Below are 17,826 nucleotides of genomic sequence, written 5' to 3' on the forward strand. Positions count from 1 at the left end.
AGATCATCAACCCAAATCTGCCATCTGCACAGCAGCGAGTAATAATCTTAATGGTTTATTTATGAAAACTATTGTAGCATGTCGTGCATTACTATGGATACCTGTTGCTTTGTTGTGTCGGGAATTGTCTTTGGATAAAATTTTACTTTTAAAGCAGTGACCACAAGCTGTGATTGAGCCGTCACTAAGCAACAAATGATTTAATTACACCTAATTTTGTCCTTGGAGCTGGATATGTTTGACATCGTTACCGGTTGTTAAGAGGCGGTACAAACCAGATCAACGCCTGGGTGCAATCAACACGACCTGGTTCTGTAGAACCAAGCGGGTTGGGCCGGGTGGTACTAGCTGGTTATGTTCAAGGCCCGGGAACACCATTGTGTACATGTCAAGTCGTTTTTTAAATGACTAATTATACGCTGCATTAACACACAAAGGATAATGTAACGACTCATGAAGGGGGCGTAATCCTTATCTGTCCAAATGTGTTCTGTCTACTAGAGGATTCAGTTCAAACATTTTGATTAGGTTTCGCAATATCTGGCATCTTACTATCCTGAGACCAACTGGTCTCAGAAGCTAAGTAGGAGACTGCCTAGGAATACCAGGTAGTCTAAGTTTGTGTTATTTTTTGTTTTACTTCAACAGGCTCGGCTCCTAAAAAATGTGCACCCTCCGATGGGATCAGATTTGTCAAAACAGATTCAAACAATACTTTGCAATTGGGAATCAAAAAAATAAGCAGAATAAAGAAAATCAAGGCAACAGTTATCTGAAAACGAAAACTCAATACTTAGAACAAATACAAGTTGCTTTTATTTACTCTCATTGTTCAGACTACCTTCAATGTCAAACTTTCTCACTTGCACCACCTCTCTTTTTGCTCAAAATAAAAATAGAAATCTATTTCGTTGCCTGTCTTTCGTCGAATTGCGCTTACAATTTTTGACACAAACATCACGGGTGGGCGGGCTTTATGGGAAATGTGTCTTCAAGTAGGTTTCTCGTGCCCCCGGAAATTTCGACAGGCTCACTGCTCTGTTTGGCATGATACCAACTGTATGTGCTATAAAAAATAAATATGTTCAACATCTGTTTCCTTGATTTTTGACTGAAATATTTGAACAATAAAAACTTAATTACTTCTCTGCACATCAGCCTACATTTGATTTTACACTGTCTTCTCCCCCGATGACTTTATGCCCTAAAACCTGGCCCCTTGGGGCGTACCCCTTAGCACACCCCTTATAATAATACTATTCATCATTTTGTTTTACAACGCAACGTTTAGATGTCCCACAAGCTTGTTTGTCTCTGGTTACAAGTGACCTTTCGTCTCAAAAAATGTGACAACACTTTTGACCGCCATACAAGCAGTGAACACACTTACATTTATATTAATGAGAATATGGGAGTATTTACTATTTAGGAGGTGAAACACCGAAATGTCACTAAACAATTCATTATTTACTATTGAAGAATAGTAGTTATCGATTATTTGTCAATTAAACGGCTACTGCAATTTTTAGACTATGAGCTGCAACCACCTATTTTTCACAAGAAAACTCCATTTAATTGTATACAGGTATAAGCAGCACTGGCCTATAAACCACAGGTACCCACATTGAATTATGAGCTATTACACCAAAAAACTGTAGGCTGCAGAATTCAAGACAGGGGGAAAAAAGTCACGGCTTATAGTCAGAAAAATAAGTCAATCGTGGCAGGCGGTGTGCTGCATTGGTTCATAATAACCAGAAATGCAATTTTTGTCTCGAAAGCTCAGACAATACAAGACAGCAGTTTTTATCAGCCGTGAAAACCTCAACATTTGTTGTTCTGAGCATTACCTTGACTGAGATCTTGCCTTCATCCTTGGGTAAATGCGCAGCCAGGAACCAGTCCCCCGGGAGCGGGCCGGTCACGTTGAACGCCCCCGTGGTTCGGTTAGGGAGCGTCCAGGTCAGAGTCACCGCAAAGGATCCTGGGACGGCCGTGTCCCGGGGGAAGTGTGTGTTCAAGGGGTTGATTACCGGGGGAGCGCCGGACCTGAAGTACCTGTCAATCACCAGAGCATTTTTATTATTACTTCCCTGCTCTTGTTCATAAACAAGAAGGATGTCAAACAGCCAGTGGGCTGCAATTTGAGGTACGCTTACACAGTCACGTTGCGATTGGGGCAGCTGTCCCCGAAGGTCCCGCCTTGTTCCTTGAAGGTAATGAGGTTCCATACGGCCATCATGGTGTCTTCAGGCACATTAAAGTGGAAAAGTTCCACACTGGCAAAGGAGTTGAAAGCATTGAGCTTACGAGGCGTTCGGGTGAAGTATTCAGTCACAAAAAGGCAATCTGGAAATGAAAAGAGTATTTTGTTTGTCGAAGGGTAAATCACACACATCAAATTTAAAGCACGGAGGCCACCAAATCAAATTGTGTGGTCCGTGAAGTAACTACTAAGGGCATGCAACTTAATTTTCAAAAAGTTACTACATTTTCTTTAGTCCACAATGAAAGATTGAAGACAAGAATTAGTCCATTTATACACATTTAAACATTCAAACTAATAAAATTAATCTTGACTCTTTTCCCTTTTAAAATATCTCTATTTGTATCATTTTTACTTAAAGATAAAAAAAACAAGCACCAATAAAATCAAATTAATCTTTAGTCATATTTGTCTTTGTCTAAATTCTCTGAGCTAATCTCATTTTCTGAACCACTTTATCCTCATTAGGGTCGTGGGGGGTGCTAGAGCCAATCCCAACTTTCAGAGGCGAGGGACATCTGATCACATGGGCAACCATGCACACTCACTCCCATCCCTAAGGGCAATTTATAGTGTCCAATCAGCCTACCATGCATGTTTATGGAATGTGGGAGAAAACTGGAGTACCCAGAGGAAACACACACAGGCCCTGGGGGAGAAGATGCAAACTCCACACAGAAAGGCATGGCCTGGAGTTGAACCCAGGACCCAAGAGCTGTGAACCGACGCGCTAACCACTCGCTCCACCCAACCGTCCCCTCATATTTTAAAAAAATAAGACCAGGGGAATAATAACAAAAACAGCACAACAATATAAGGAGCTATATAGGAGAATACTTATCAAGTTATCAAGGCTCAAAAAGGAGGATGCAAGCCATTTTTAGGTCGTTATCTATCAAATTTTCTTTGACAATCCATTTAGATGTCCATTCGTCGATGAATGGCGACAACACTAACAGCAGATAAAACAGGCCACCTGAGGAAAGCATAACACAACATAGCCCAGCACAAAAATGAGTTTGACACCCCTGAGCTGTATCATCTCAACATGTGTGATCCTGCGGGCTTCTTTCTAAGGGAGCTGCATGCATGCGTGTTCACTAGCGTCCTGCTTAATGTCAAATCCTTGGATTACATCCAGTGGAGGCTCCGCATATAAAAGCAGCAGATCAAGAAGGCAGGCATAATCTGTCACATTACCGGCACTAGCCAGGTTGGCATTGAGCTCAGCCAGCAGGTGGGCAAAAACCCAACAAATGGAAAAAATAAAATAAAATTCACACTTAATTCCTCCTATGAACATCCGGAAAGCTGCTAAGATGTCTGCTTTTGTCAGAATGCCGGGGGAAGAAATGTACCACGCAAGCACGTTTTAAGCAGCGCTCTCAGAAGGAGCCTTGAAAGCGAACTCTGGAAAAACTGTGGAGAATAAAGCCATCTTGTTGTCAAGGGTTGAACTTCCACCCTGGACAAAGCCTCTTCAGGTTATTATTAAATGAACATTAACACCTTGCTTTGACTTGGATGATTCTGTTTCAGTGACAATAGTGTCAATGGACGTCCAATCAAATCAAATCAAATCCACTTCAATTGGGAGGCGTTGGAAGCGAATGAACAATTTCATCATTCGCTGCCAACCCTCCCAGTTCAAATGGATTGGACTAGTGACGTTGCTAGGGTCATTTGGGGCACTCGGGGGGCCCTCTGATTTAGCACGGGCCTCAGCAAGTACCTGGCTTGCCTGTCTGTTAGCTCCACCTCTGGACTGGACGTCTATCGCCGTCAATGAAAACCAACGTGTTAACAAAAATCAAGAAGGAGCATTAGATTTATCTTTTAAAGAACCATTTCCCTTATATAACTTCCTGATGGTGTAGTAGTTCACTTGCCTAACTTCAGGCCTGGGCTCAATACCCGCTAGTGGCGGTATGATTGAGTGTAAATGCTTGTCTGTCTCTCTGTGTGCCCTACTGCTGACTGGCGACCAGTCTAGGGTGTAGTCTGCCTATCGCATAAAGTCAGCTGGGATAGACTATAGCAGACCCCCCTGAATGAATTAATGTTTTTCTTAGAGTCCAGGTTTTCCTTAATTTTCCCTGGAGATTAAAATGTTTCCAACTAGCGATTTTTTTTCTAATCAGGTGCAGCCAAACCAGAAAGTTGACATTTAAATGACTTTAGCTTGAGGTCAAGCAATAACATGTGTTTTTTTTTCTTCACAATTAAACAACTGAGTAAACATACCCTATGAACAGTGATTCCATTATTTTTTTGCTGTGAGTTGTAATCGCAACCAATGTTACAACTGTCTTGAAATTGTCATTATGCTTTAGTCTTGCAATGAAACGCTCGCCACATATAATCATATTTTTTCCCCCTCTACGTTGTTGGCGCGCCGCATAGCACACACACTGTGATCGATTCTCACTGTTCAAATCGGTGAAATGTTACAAAAATTCGCGCGACACAGACTCTCTTTGAATTTCAACCCTTATGTTTACAGTTGTGGCAAAAGAAACCTGTTTTTTTCAGGGAGGAAAAATCTCCATTCAATTTCAATGGCAAAAAACATGCAACCCGAATATCAGGTAAAAAGTTTTAAAAATGCATAAAAAAAGACAAAAAAACATGGAATATACAAAAAATATATGATAAAAGGTCAAAAATACAAAGAATACAAAATAAAAATGCTAAAATAACCTTAAAAAAGTATAACACTGCATGGAAAAAAATCTAATAAAACACAAAAACTGCCAGATTAAAGAAAATAAGAAAAAGGAAAAACAACACCAAAACCACAAAAAATCCTCCAAAACTAATGTCCATTCACCTCTCCCAGTCCAAATGGATTGGACACCTCGGAGCTTTAAAGGGAGCCAATGAATTAATAGGAAAGTGACCCAAAATAGCCCTAAATTAACAGAAAGTGACCAAAAACCTTCAGGAAGTGAGAGCAAAGAACATCCAAAGAAATTCTCCAGAAATTGCACTTTCTAGTTGAGTGTTTATTTTTCCCCCTTCAATCCAGTTAAATTTAAGGAGCATTATTTGCTACTTTTTCCTAGTTTCCCTCTTTCTTTTTTTATGAACAAGGTTATTTGCCAGGTGCAGGATGAACAAATGATTAACATTGTATTCTATCCCTTAGAATGGAATAAAATGGAAAGAAAAGCGATGAGCATCTATACTTTTCATACATTTAGGTAGTGTAAGAACGCACAAAACAGTTTGTCTCTTTTTTCTTTCTAATTATTGTTTCTATATTAGTAAAAGAAATGTTCTTTGATGATCACCTCAATCATAACCCAACTGAACATATGTGAGTGATCTACATTCCATCCCAAACCGTAAAAGTCCAATTACTCATTTTATGGTTTTCACTACATTACGTTTTAAAATGTACACCCTGTCGTAGCTGATTTCTTTGTTTCATGCTTACCATACACGTAAACACCTTTACACGGCGAAGAGTAAAAATATTTGCACTCCGAATTCAAGTAGTTGACTTGTTTTACTATGACAATCCCAGCCAGGCAACTGGCTGTTAATGTCACTTTGACTGGATTGCTCATAACATGAATATTGTGCCATAAAAGAGTGTATTGGGCAGAAGAGGGAGACAATGAAAAGCGTGTTGGAGAGAGAGTACGCTATAAAAGAGCGATGATCATGGGGTCCGTTCAGCATCAGGACCAGATGAACATCGCCACTCGAGACACCCCCCGTTCGCATACACGTACACACAAAGCAGCGTACTCACCCCCAGGAACGCAGAGGAAAGTGTAAACGACGAAGAGCAGCATCCTCCTCACGAGACGACCCACCCTCCGCATGGTTCCAACTGTTCGTGGCCGTGGGCTCGAGCCGCGGTGCAGCTCGATGTTGCCGCTTTACATTTTTACATCCTCCTACCCCCACCCCCTCCCTCTCTTTATCTCTCTCTCTCTCTCTCTCTCTCTCTCTCTGGCTCAAACACCAGCTGTTGTCACATGACGTCATTCTGACAACGGCCGTACGCCGCCCGCTGGTTGGCTTTGATTGGACACGGTTGGGTGGTGGGGGAGCGCCGCATTGGACCGCCGATGATGGCGGTCCAGGGGGAGGGAGCGCGTGCACGTAGATTGCAGCAGCAAGGGGTGACACGCACGCGCGCACTCATGAGAGAGGATGCTCTCCTTGGAAGTAAGGAGAAGAAATACTTTAAAGCAGGCACAAGCAGAGAAATTTGAGGGCTCGGATACTCAAGACCCTCCCAAAAATGTTCAAATATTGCCAAAATTCAAATCAGAAACCCAGTTTGGTTAATGAGTCAGTTAGTTTACAACAGACCTATTGTATGATAGTAAAACCAAATAACCCGGCACGGTGAGCGGTTAATTAGCAAGTACTGAAATGGAGGGTTTCGAACTTCCTGTGTGGAGTTTGCAGGTTTTACCTGTGCCTGTGTGGGTTTGCTCTGGGTACTCTGGTTTCCTCTCACATCTCCAAAACATGCATGATGGCTGCAAACCAAAAATTGCTGGGATTGGCTGCAACCCTTGTGAGGATAAACAGAATGGAAAAGGAGGAATGAATATCAAATAAAACTTAGTAATAGGCACTTTTTATCCTTCAACTATGAAGTAGTTGATATCAGAGAATAGAGATTCCAACTTTTGCCATTCGGGAATGCAGTTTTGTTTGAACTATGACCTTTTAATAAATTGACCAGGTGCCCTTTTTCTTTTGATGATTAACTTTTGAAACTCCCTGTGGCATTGATGGTGGTTGATCTTGATTGACCTTTAACATTGTAGTTTTAAAAAAGTTATAGTAAAGTCATACTAAATATAGTCTCTTGCATAATATTTTCTTGGTTTAATTAATCCATCAATGGCAGTGAAACATGATAATTTACTGGCATAAAAAAGACATACTACAAAATATGGCCCGGCTTAATTTTTTTCATGACAACAAATGACGTAGTTTAGTTACGTAAGCTATTGATTACTGAAGTCACACACTACAGAAACATCCACTAGGATTCATTACATATCACATTACAGTACTGTGTACATTGGAGAAGTAATCATCTGGCTGGTGAGTGTGCAGTATAATCAATATTTATGGATGTGTCATCGCTACACCCTGAATTGGTCACCCAACAATTGCAGGGTAAATTAACAAGGATGCATTAAAACAAAGAAAGTATAGTAGCATGTTTTTGGAATGGCAGATTACCTCAAGAAAACTCACATAAACCTGGGGTCAGTGTGCAAATTTAGAAAGAAAAAAAAAGTCAATTTTGAAAGATTTGTAATGTACTAATGGATTAAAATGTAAATGTTTTTGGGGGGTGAGAAGATGAAATTGTGGTCTCAAGATCATGGTTTTTATATGTTAAAATGAGAACTGTTTTTCCATCGCTTGTTTCTTATCCACGATGACAAGAGCATGACACAGTGAGATGTTAATCATGCGCTTCATCATGGTGGGGAAAAGAAATTGATTGTTGAGACAGTTGGAACCACAAAACACGGCTGACAGGAAAATGAAATCATAGAAACCCATTTTGCCCATATATGAAATTCTCTTTGTTTCCCCTGGGAAGATTTTTTTTAACCCTTTATAGGGCAAGTTACTATTTTTGCAAATTAAGAATACAATATACCAACCAGTATAATAGTTAAGTAATACTAAAATAGTTATCAAATTTTGAATTTTGAACTACTAAGTTGTTTTTATTTCATAACATTTAACCCATTTTCTCCTACTGATGTTCAAATGAAATCATAAAATTCCCAAGCCAAAATGTGGCACATTTTAATTTTAAAAAAGGATTGTTGGGTTTTTCCAATCTAAATTTGCCATAAAAATGTATTATAAATTTTATGGAAGAAGTATACAGATCCAGTGGAACAACATTAATAATAATAGATCTAAAAATGTTGGTTTGCAATTCCATTGGGATAATTACTGTAAAATTATCTTAAAACTTTTATACACTATAGGTTCGATATTCGTTGTCATCAAGTACTAAACATTGAGAACAATTTTAAAAAAGTGACAGCTCCTACTATGGATGGAAAAGCCACAGGTATCAAGCAACAATCAAGCTCTCTCCAAGAGGTGCACACTGACTCAGACTTGCAGTCAAGGCTTATTTTTAGGCTGCTGCTGGGTGACTTGGATATGAGTCATAATTGTCCTGAGTAGATTCTGTCAGGGAGCGAACAAGCTAGTGAACCCAGGGCATCTATTAAACATGACACTGCACACTTAGCAAGCAAATATGAGCACATTTCTTGGCTAAGGATGAAAGATGCTGCTCTCCCTTGTGATTAAAACTTAGTGGAGGGATGAAGTCATGGCCAAAGGAGAAACTGGATGAATTCTACTAATATTTTACCACAATTATGTAAATGATGCTATTCTGTCAGCAAGATTCTGCTAAAACTAAAAATTGGACAATTTTGAGTTCAATGATCTCTGTAAACGACGGAACCAATATCAAAGTATTTGTCAATTCATTAGATCATGGATTTAATTGTCAGGTAATGAACATGGCAACCCGACCTAAAACACATAACAGCTGACTAAATGAAACCATAAAAAGGAGTTTGACACCCCTGACTCAGTCTAATTTTCCTAATTGTCTCTTGGGTTTAGGATAAAGCATTTTCCAGTCTTGGGCCTTTTCACTCCATTTTATTAGCAAAACCTTCATTGACATATGAATGGCTTTGTTTTTATTGCCATTGACGATTATGGGCATCCAACCCATTTAGACTGGTTCCAGCCCAAAGGAATAGACTAAATCCCCATCAAGAGCAGTCAGTGAGTTAACTTTCAAATGCTTGCACTTTTGCATTATCCATAATATGGAAACTTTTCGGCTTCATCCATTTTCAATGCCCCCGTCAGGGTAATTTGATGGACGAGGAAGAAGGGATGGCCAGTAGAGCGGCATTAAAAATGGTGCAGATGCTAGAGGAGTTTGTGTGTGGGTGGCATTCAGACTCGTACAAATACATCCACGCACACTCACCATGGGGTCTGAGTTATTTCTGTTGTCAGCCGCCTCAGAGTGCAGCAGGCGAACTGGCAGACTTTACAGTTCCAACCACTGCTGCATCAAATGGTAATCAAAATGTCACGTGGTGAAAAACAAAACAAGGAATCACTACTGTGAAGTTATCATGTTATATTCAACAAACAAACTGACCATGTGTGGGTGGGGGGGAAAAAGCTTTAGTACACATCCCCGCACTCCACATGCAACAAGATGCCGTTTCTGGTAAGGACACAATATTTTCCGTAAATTTAAAATGAAGAGAATACAGAAGATGGAGAAAAACAAACCCACCTGGGTCGATGCTCTCAAGACATCTCCTTCCATGTTTACTCGCTGCAACTATTCGGTCAATACTCCAGCGGCCTTCAATTTTGATTCCAAGAAGATCTTTATGGCTCCACAGCGCCCCCATGTGATAATCCAGCAATTACTGGTGTTGCTCCTGATGAAAATTCAACTCAATGTCTAATTTAGTTTATTTATTACAAAGTGTAACATTTAAGGCCTGTTAGAATCTAGATGCATATCATTCAGAAAAGCCAAAATATTAATGATATCCTGTGTGACTTCAAGTGCTTTATACATGTCCATCACATTCGGAACACGCCAAAACGTGTTTTCTTTGTTGGCGCATTAAGCGCGGCACTCAGACTCAGTCCCAAAACCAGGCGCGTGTCAGCAGGATCGATAATTCCATCATCCCACAGTCTGGGGGAACATGAAAGCATCACAATATTGAGATTAACTCATTGCTGCCATTGATAGTTATAGATGTCAAATGCAAGGTGATTGGATGTCTACCTTCATCAATAGCACCAAAATTGTTAGTTACTTCCGTGCATTTAATGGACGCCGTTTTTTTAATAAAAAATGTAAATACAAAAATAATTATATCATAAAATAGTATTGATTGATGTTGGGTTTTTTTTAAATTACAAACTGTAATATTACTCTTTTTTTTAAATAGAGTTGAATAAGTTTAAAATACATTTCAAAATTTTACGTTGAATATACGGAAGATATTTGCTATTACGAGGCTCAAAAAGGAGATTTTTTTTCAGGTTCACAAGTTGAATATATATATGTATGATTCTTATAATCTAATAGACAATCCTTTATGGCATCTCTAGTTAACAGCCATAATTAGCCTTCAAAAGAAACCAGAGCTACGATGTAATGTCAAACTGTAGTGTGAAAATGATGCGCATTTTCAACAAAATAGACGCCATCACCTGGCACTAGAGTAGTAGGGACTTCCTTCTTCTTCAAATCGTCGCACAATTGGTTCTTTCATGGCAGCTTCCTGCTCAGCCGAAAACTTTTGATAAGTTAAAAAAAAAAAAAAACATTGTCACTTCAAGTTGTCAACATAAGAAAATTAAATGATGCTAATTTTGGAACATTACTGCAAATGTTTTTCATCTACACTTTAGTCGTGTTAGCATTGTACAATGTATAATTATCTTAATCATCAGTACTGAGCAGAGGTGTCATTTTGTCGCTATTAAAGTTCTCCACACATCCCCCACAGGACATCTAACACGTTTTAATAGCAGCCAACGACAGCACTAATCAGAATCATTACGGCATTAAGTAATGGTCTAATGGTGATCTTGAAATAAAAAGGTGTCAAAGCATTATGTTTATGCTTTTGGCAGGATAACCTGAGGGGAGCTTTTGTTACCTCCTTTCCTTCTCTCGCTCGTTGATCCTTGGTGATGGTGGCCAGCACGGTGGCAGCCTGTTCTCCACCCATGACTGAGATCCTGGAATTGGGCCACATGTAGAGAAACCGCGGGCTGTGAAAGAAGACGCATGTGTAAATTTCATTGTGTCGACGAGACGAGTGACAAAATGCAATCTGATTTTAAAGAGCGAGGTGGCAAATACGAAAGGTTGTTAGATTGCAAGAAAGAACATCAACAAACCAGACACACTTCATGTCCTATCAATTCAAACAACAGTTATTTTCTGCAACCGGAATGGAGCCTTGGGAGAAAAAAAAAAAGAGTGCATCTATACCTGTAGGCTCTTCCGCACATGCCGTAATTTCCAGCCCCGTACGAGCCGCCAATGATCACAGTCATCTTGGGAACATTGGCACAGGCGACAGCGGTTACCATCTTGGCGCCGTCCTTGGCGATTCCTCCTGCTTCATACTCTCTTCCAACCATAAAACCTTAAAAAGAAGCCATATGTAGTATCAACCTCAGGTTTACTGGATTCTTTGAGACAAAATCAAAAGATTTTTCCACCTTAACTTTCTGACTAAAATGGATTGAACATCCTCAGGGATCAATGGAACTGACACATGATCCTTCACTGTCCAAATGTTGTGGCCGTTAACTCTTTTAGTGCAATTAAATGTGATGGATCTCCAACAATGTGGCTCTTAAAACTAAATTCAAACTCTAATGTAATTATCACTGGTAGATGACCATTCCATTTGAACTGGAAGTGTAGAAGCCAATAAGAAGACATCAAATTCACACTCACCTGTTATGTTCTGTAGAAAAATAAGCGGAATATTTCGTTGGCAACATAACTCGATGAAATGCGTGGCCTACAAAAAAAAGAAAGTGAATAGCGTAAATTCACAAAATGTCCAGACATGCATTTAATATCTTTGTTTATAACAAATTAGAATGAGTTAACAAAGTCGGAGACTAATTATCACTGAACCCCCATCACAACAGCTTGGATCAAATTGTTTCATCGTAGACTTTCATGAAAACACCAACAGCTTTGAGAGAAGAATTTAGTATGACAGAAAGCCGCCGGCATCTTGGGCGAAGACATAGCATCTCCAAATGCAGGCGGTATTGATTTTCCATAGATGAGCTTGCCGGGCATATTCCAAGCACCGCGTTGGTCACGTTCAACAACAATAGCGCTGATAACACGGCCAATGTTCGCGCTGTTACACCATGACGGGCAAATGAATCTTTTTTTTTTCACCTCAAATCGAATCTCAATTGTGAAAAACGTAGAGAGCCTTTCATGAAGCAATGGACGTCTCATCCATTTAAAGGGTGACTACAGTTCAGCTTTGTTCAAAGCAGAATTGCTTGGCAAATTATGTTGAATGAAAATGGTCCGTGGCTTTCAAATGCAATGGTATTACGATAGTATTGAGGGCCGCTCAGGAGTGGGCCCAGACAAATGCAATTAGAAAGCTTATTGTGGCAGCCCCTTTTGCTAAGAAGGGTCAGAACAAATCATCTATTAGGACCAAAGCGCTCTCATGAGAGGGAGATTGGTATTCAGTGTTGGAAGCAGCACGTATCCCTGCGGGAGGGGGCTTACTCGGCTAATGCGTTTAAGTCCTTGACACTTGCAGAACACTGCGGTCGTACTCTTTGAAAACTTTCACATGACAGAAACGCCTTAGCACTAGAAAAACATCATCTTTACCTTTTTCGCAGATTCGGAAAACAACACTCCGTTGTTACCAATTATTCCAACGGGGTAACCAAAAATTCTGGAAAATCCTGCAAGCAGACAGACATAATTACATACCAGTCTAGATTTTACTAACCATTTATACAGCATGTCACTATAACTGGGTCATTTTTAGAAAACTAAAACTATAAAGATCTGGATTCTGCTTGTGGACACATTTTTGGGGGGTCAAGTAGGTCCCAATACAAAGTCTTTCAATGTCATCAATGAGGAGAGACATCCAATCACGCTGCTCTTTCCATACTATTTAATATAGTAAATTTAAAATACTGTAATTTTCCAACAATAGGTGCACCCAACTATAAGCCACACCTACCAAAGTTTTTACAATTTTTAGAGCGCATTGTGGACTTTTAATAAAGGCTAATGTTGTGATGATACTACTTGTCCGCCCTGCTGTGCTATTATGGACATATATAGTATATTTGATTTTATCTTTATTTTTTTTTCAACTCAACATACCTGTCACAAGTGTGTCTCCATAAAGTGCCTTGAATTCATCAAATTTACTCCCGTCAACAATTCTGGCAATGACCTAAAAATTAGCAAACACATTGGTATCAGTAAAGGGTGAGAAATTAAAAAGCCAAAAAAAAGACCCTCCACCATATATTGATTTATTTCCACAATGTGTTATAAGCCTGGTGGGCCACCAGTCTTTACTTGGTAGTGGACAAACTTGTATTCAATACACAAGAAGGTTAATGTACCTCTCTGACATCAAAATTACGTTTGAGATTGTCTCCAACAATGCCATAAAGTTCATCTGCTGGGTAAAGAGGCGCTTCAGTTGGCTCGACAGTGACCTGAAAGATATGACTTATCAGCGGCGGTGTAAAAAAATAAATACATAAAATAAAAATTGACCTTATCTGGACTTACATCAAGATTTTTCTTGTAATTGAGACTCCGCACGGCCTTCCGTGCCAAATGTAGAGCATGATTGTCATCTAAAGCATAATGGTCCGTCACGCCGGACTTCCTGCAGAGTAATGATATAAATCCAACAGCTATTGCAAAATAGGATACAGTTCATTTATACAGCTAAATAAATGGAACAGTAATGGTCGATGTGTCATGACTAATCATGTCTGGCCACCTCATGCACTGAGAAAAGTTGGTCAAATAATAAAAAAAACTTTAAAAAATAATTAATTTTAAAAGAGATATTTGCAAATATTTGACTTTGATTAATTAGCAAATTAATCTGACTGCTTTAAATTAAGACTACACAAATCAGAAAAAAACAGTGTTTTGTCTTCAGTTGTTAAATTCCGTGTCTTTACCCAGCTACCACTCGCAATTCCACCCCATTGGAAAATGTGCTTGCATTTCTCTTTCTTCTTAATGGCTCAATAAATAATTTTCAGTTTTTTTCTGTTTTGGTTTTTAAGAGGTTTGTGGGTAGTAATAAAGACCATGGAACAAATTCTGCTAATGCGATGTAAATTATGTCTATATATCTCTACTTGTGAAAAATCCAAGTTACGAAACCGGTTTAGGCACGAATTAATTTCACAAGTAGAGGTAACACTATATTAAGATAAAGTGTAATTTTCGACCTGCAATGCAGATCGGCACCACCGAGGTCCTCTGCTGAAACTTGCTCTCCAGTGGCAGCTTTGACCTGAGAACACAGGCACAGGGATTCTTCAACTCTTTACTTATTAAGTACAGGTAGGGAAATCACAGACAGTTATAATTCAGCAGAAAAAAAAGTATGAAGCTGCAAGGAAAAATATGATTGCTTTCACTGAAAAGAAAAAAAAATAAGTACCAGTGGAGGTCCACCAAGGAAAATGGTTCCTTGCTTTTTGACTATGATGCTTTCATCTGCCATGGCGGGGACGTACGCACCACCAGCTGTGCAGGAGCCCATCACTACCGCAATCTCAGGGATAGAGGGGAAAAAAATATTTTCAAAAGTGCTATTCCTGAACTTTAGAAAAAAAAAATCTTTTTAGAAGTGAAATATTATCAATAACACCATCTAAGAGTTGCAGTATTACTTGTGCTATTCCTTCTGATGACAGTCTGGCCTGGTTGTAGAAAATGCGTCCAAAGTGTTCTCTGTCAGGAAAAACGTCTGCCTGTCTGGGAAGATTGGCACCTCCAGAGTCCACTGAAGCAATCAAGAACATTACCGTGTGAACAAATGCTCCGGACAAAAGTACTATTTGAAAGGAAGTATTTTATCTTATGCATCAATGACAAATGATTTCTTAAAATTACTACACACCAGGTCTGACTGAATATGATCCATTTGGAGAAACTTTTAATGGTAGTCCAAAACTCACCTAAATAAATGCAGGGCAGATGGTTTTGTTGGGCGATCTCTTGTGCACGAAGATGCTTCTTGACTGTAACTGGATAGTACGTTCCACCTTTGACTGTGGCATCATTGGCGACAATGACACATTCTACACTGGTTTGAACAAAGGGAAAATAATCAGTAGTGCATTTGTTTTGTGCAATTAGAATTGTCTTTTGATTGGTATACAGGTTAACCAATGTCAGAAGCCATTTAGCCTATCACCCCCCTGATATGTAGTCTTTGATTGTCACTTTCATGACAGCAAGTTCGCAGGAGTCTTAACACATGCTAAGTCAACCATGCATGGAGGTGCATTCGTTCTGGCTGACTTGGCCAATAAAAAAAATCTACATTTTTCCAAACCAGCCTATTACATTATTTGATTATTTGTTTAAAGTTTCTGCAATTAAAACTTAAGGAATTATATAAGCACTGTAAGAGAACTGACCTTTGCATAAGCAGTAAATTCAAAGGATGGACATATTTCTTACTTTTGCTCTTCTCTCTTTTCAACATACCTTGCAAGTTTTTAATTGAAGACGCGACAATTTAACGGTCACAATTGATCCTGATACTATCCTTTAAGACTATTATTGCAATTGTATTCAAGTGAGGTAGACACTTTTTGTTTGGGCATTACTGTCCACTTGTTGAATAAATGTATATGGTAAAATCTGATATGGCACTTGAGCTGGGAAACAGCGCCCTCATGCGTTGGAAAACACAAACAACAAAAACACACGTGTAAAGGTCGTTTCAGTTGAAATGCTCAACACCCATCCAAATAGAATGGATGTCTATTTTTATCCAAATCAGTGACCAAAACAGCCATTTAAAAAATTTCACTAAGAAAAATACAAAAAAAAATTGATAATGACCTGAAAACTTACCCGGACACACGTCCAATTCCAGTAATCATCCCACCTGCTGGCACTTCCTCTTTTCCATACAGCTCATAAGCAGCAAACTGGGAAAACTCTAAAAAAGGAGCACTGTAAACATGTGACAACAGGTTACAAATGTATCAAGACAGTGTATGCTTTTTAAATGTTTTGATTAAAATTTTAATTTGAATGTATTTTTTGATTAATAACATTGAGCCATACCCTGGATCAAGCAGTCTATCAATCCGTTCTCTTGGTAAGAGTTTTCCACGAGAAGTGTGAAGTTTTCTTGCTTTTTCTCCCCCACCTGCAAATTACAACAGAATCCAACGTCTTTTGTGGTAAGACACTGTCATTAAATTATAAAAGTCATACTAGGGGTACTTTTTTAACTAACTCAGAATAATCAATTCCTCTAACAACACATAGCATTAAATACATCTTTACTATATTATGCAAAAACGTGCATCGTATCGGCATCTGGCAAAGGTATTTAACATGATCTATTCCCACCTACCTAATTTAATCTTCTCTGTTCTGGTTTTCAATTCATCAACAAGAGCTTTCATTCGCTCATAATTCTCCTGAAAGAGAAAAATTAAAATAAATGTATGTTCAATTGCATGACATAATTAATATATGCGGTTAGAAAAACAAAACAAATGGAAAAAAGTCTTCATTTATTTTTCATAGTATTTTTTTTATTTTTGCACTCTGGTTTTCCATGCCACACAGCTGTATTGTATGTTTAGGAAATTTTATATTTCTTTCATATACAATAATTTCCAAATACGAATATTGTCATTTACAGGTTCAATAACATTTTAAAACAAGAACTTCGAGAAAAAAATACTCTTGCATTCATGACCAATATTGCAACAGAATACTATGCCTTATTGTGTACTCATGTACAAATGAATAATACACACATGATATACGTCTTTATTTGAAACCATTAAATATGAATCTGTGTTTTATACATCAGTTGAATGAAGACGAGTTTTCAACAACTACATTTCAATTAAAGCTTAATAGAACTGAGGACATTCGTTTAAAAAATGCAATAAATATAATAATAATTGCTAGATGTAGTTCCCAAGAGTGAAAACGTTCCCTTTTAATCACAATTAAAATCACTAACATCTTACATGGTGTTATTTTTGTTTGTTTGTTTACTTTTAGTTGTCATTTTGACCTTCCGAACTTCCGCCACGTATTTCAGCAAGGTTTCCTGGCTGTTAGCACCTAGGTCTAGCTATTGATGTAAGTACCTAGCTTACCTGATAGTCGTCGGAGTGTTTGTCAGGCTGAGCGCCCAGACGGGCGACTTTGTCAGCGTAGTAAAATCTCGTACATGCCTGCGGCAGGCTTCTGCAACGTAGCAGTAGCGGCTTTACCTTATGAAGAAGCATATTGACGCCTAGTTATGCCTCGTAGCGGAGTTTTCCTGCTAACTTAGCCTAGCAGAGCTCTTCCTTTCTGGAAAATTTCAGCGCAAATAAAGACAAGTAGTGCTTCCTGGTGGCAGGATGATGTAGTGCTTTTAGACGCTAGAATTTCATATAACGCATAAATGTAGTCCAATAAATTGACATCTACCAAACTTAATCTGCTCTTTTCGGATTTACAATTCATCGACAAGAGCTTTCATCATTTGAACCCAGGTATCCAATTGTGAGGCCGAAGCCCTTGCCACTTGCACCATCGGGCTGCCCTAATAATTAATATACACATTTATATAACTTTTTATACATTTACATATTTTTATATATATATTATATAGTTATGATATGATATAAACATTTTAACAATTTCTAGGTTCAAGGACTTGCTAAGGCATGGACAT

General features: G+C 38.7%; 2 protein-coding genes across 2 annotated transcripts in view; both read right to left on the bottom strand.

Annotated features, from left to right (window-relative positions):
* The window catches only part of tmem8b (transmembrane protein 8B), a 41,275-nt gene extending 35,107 nt beyond the window's left edge, over positions 1-6,168 (bottom strand). Inside the window, exons 1-3 of the mRNA XM_077715722.1 lie at positions 6,027-6,168; positions 2,160-2,349; positions 1,851-2,058 (exon numbers count right to left, since the gene is read on the bottom strand). Of these exons, the coding sequence (XP_077571848.1) occupies positions 1,851-2,058; positions 2,160-2,349; positions 6,027-6,099 (471 nt within the window). The 5' untranslated portion in view covers positions 6,100-6,168. The remainder of the gene's footprint in view (positions 1-1,850; positions 2,059-2,159; positions 2,350-6,026) is intronic.
* Positions 6,169-9,778: 3,610 nt separating this feature from the next.
* mccc2 (methylcrotonyl-CoA carboxylase subunit 2) lies at positions 9,779-17,498 on the bottom strand. Its single transcript, XM_077714978.1, has 17 exons — positions 17,261-17,498; positions 16,498-16,564; positions 16,203-16,287; positions 15,987-16,088; positions 15,080-15,207; positions 14,792-14,904; positions 14,560-14,673; positions 14,345-14,409; positions 13,665-13,764; positions 13,493-13,588; positions 13,245-13,317; positions 12,735-12,811; positions 11,817-11,883; positions 11,343-11,499; positions 11,005-11,119; positions 10,553-10,638; positions 9,779-10,028 (listed from the first exon to the last, which is right to left on the bottom strand). The coding sequence occupies exons 1-17, from the start codon at positions 17,390-17,392 to the stop codon at positions 9,911-9,913; spliced, it is 1,695 nt and encodes a 564-aa protein (XP_077571104.1). The 5' UTR covers positions 17,393-17,498; the 3' UTR covers positions 9,779-9,910.
* Positions 17,499-17,826: the final 328 nt, after the last annotated feature.

Source organism: Stigmatopora nigra, chromosome 4 (genome assembly GCF_051989575.1).
Source record: "Stigmatopora nigra isolate UIUO_SnigA chromosome 4, RoL_Snig_1.1, whole genome shotgun sequence".
NCBI classification, from domain to species: domain Eukaryota; kingdom Metazoa; phylum Chordata; class Actinopteri; order Syngnathiformes; family Syngnathidae; genus Stigmatopora; species Stigmatopora nigra.

Coding starts and splice junctions, on each gene's coding strand:
- mccc2 (XM_077714978.1), bottom strand. CDS start 17,392: ATGCTTCTTCATAAGGTAAAGCCGCTACTGCTACGTTGCAGAAGCCTG. Junction 11,120..11,342: donor ATGTGCGGAAGAGCCTACAG/GTATAGATGCAC, acceptor CTTCTTTCACAG/CCCGCGGTTTCTCTACATGT. Junction 10,029..10,552: donor CCCTACTACTCTAGTGCCAG/GTGATGGCGTCT, acceptor ATGTTCCCCCAG/ACTGTGGGATGATGGAATTA.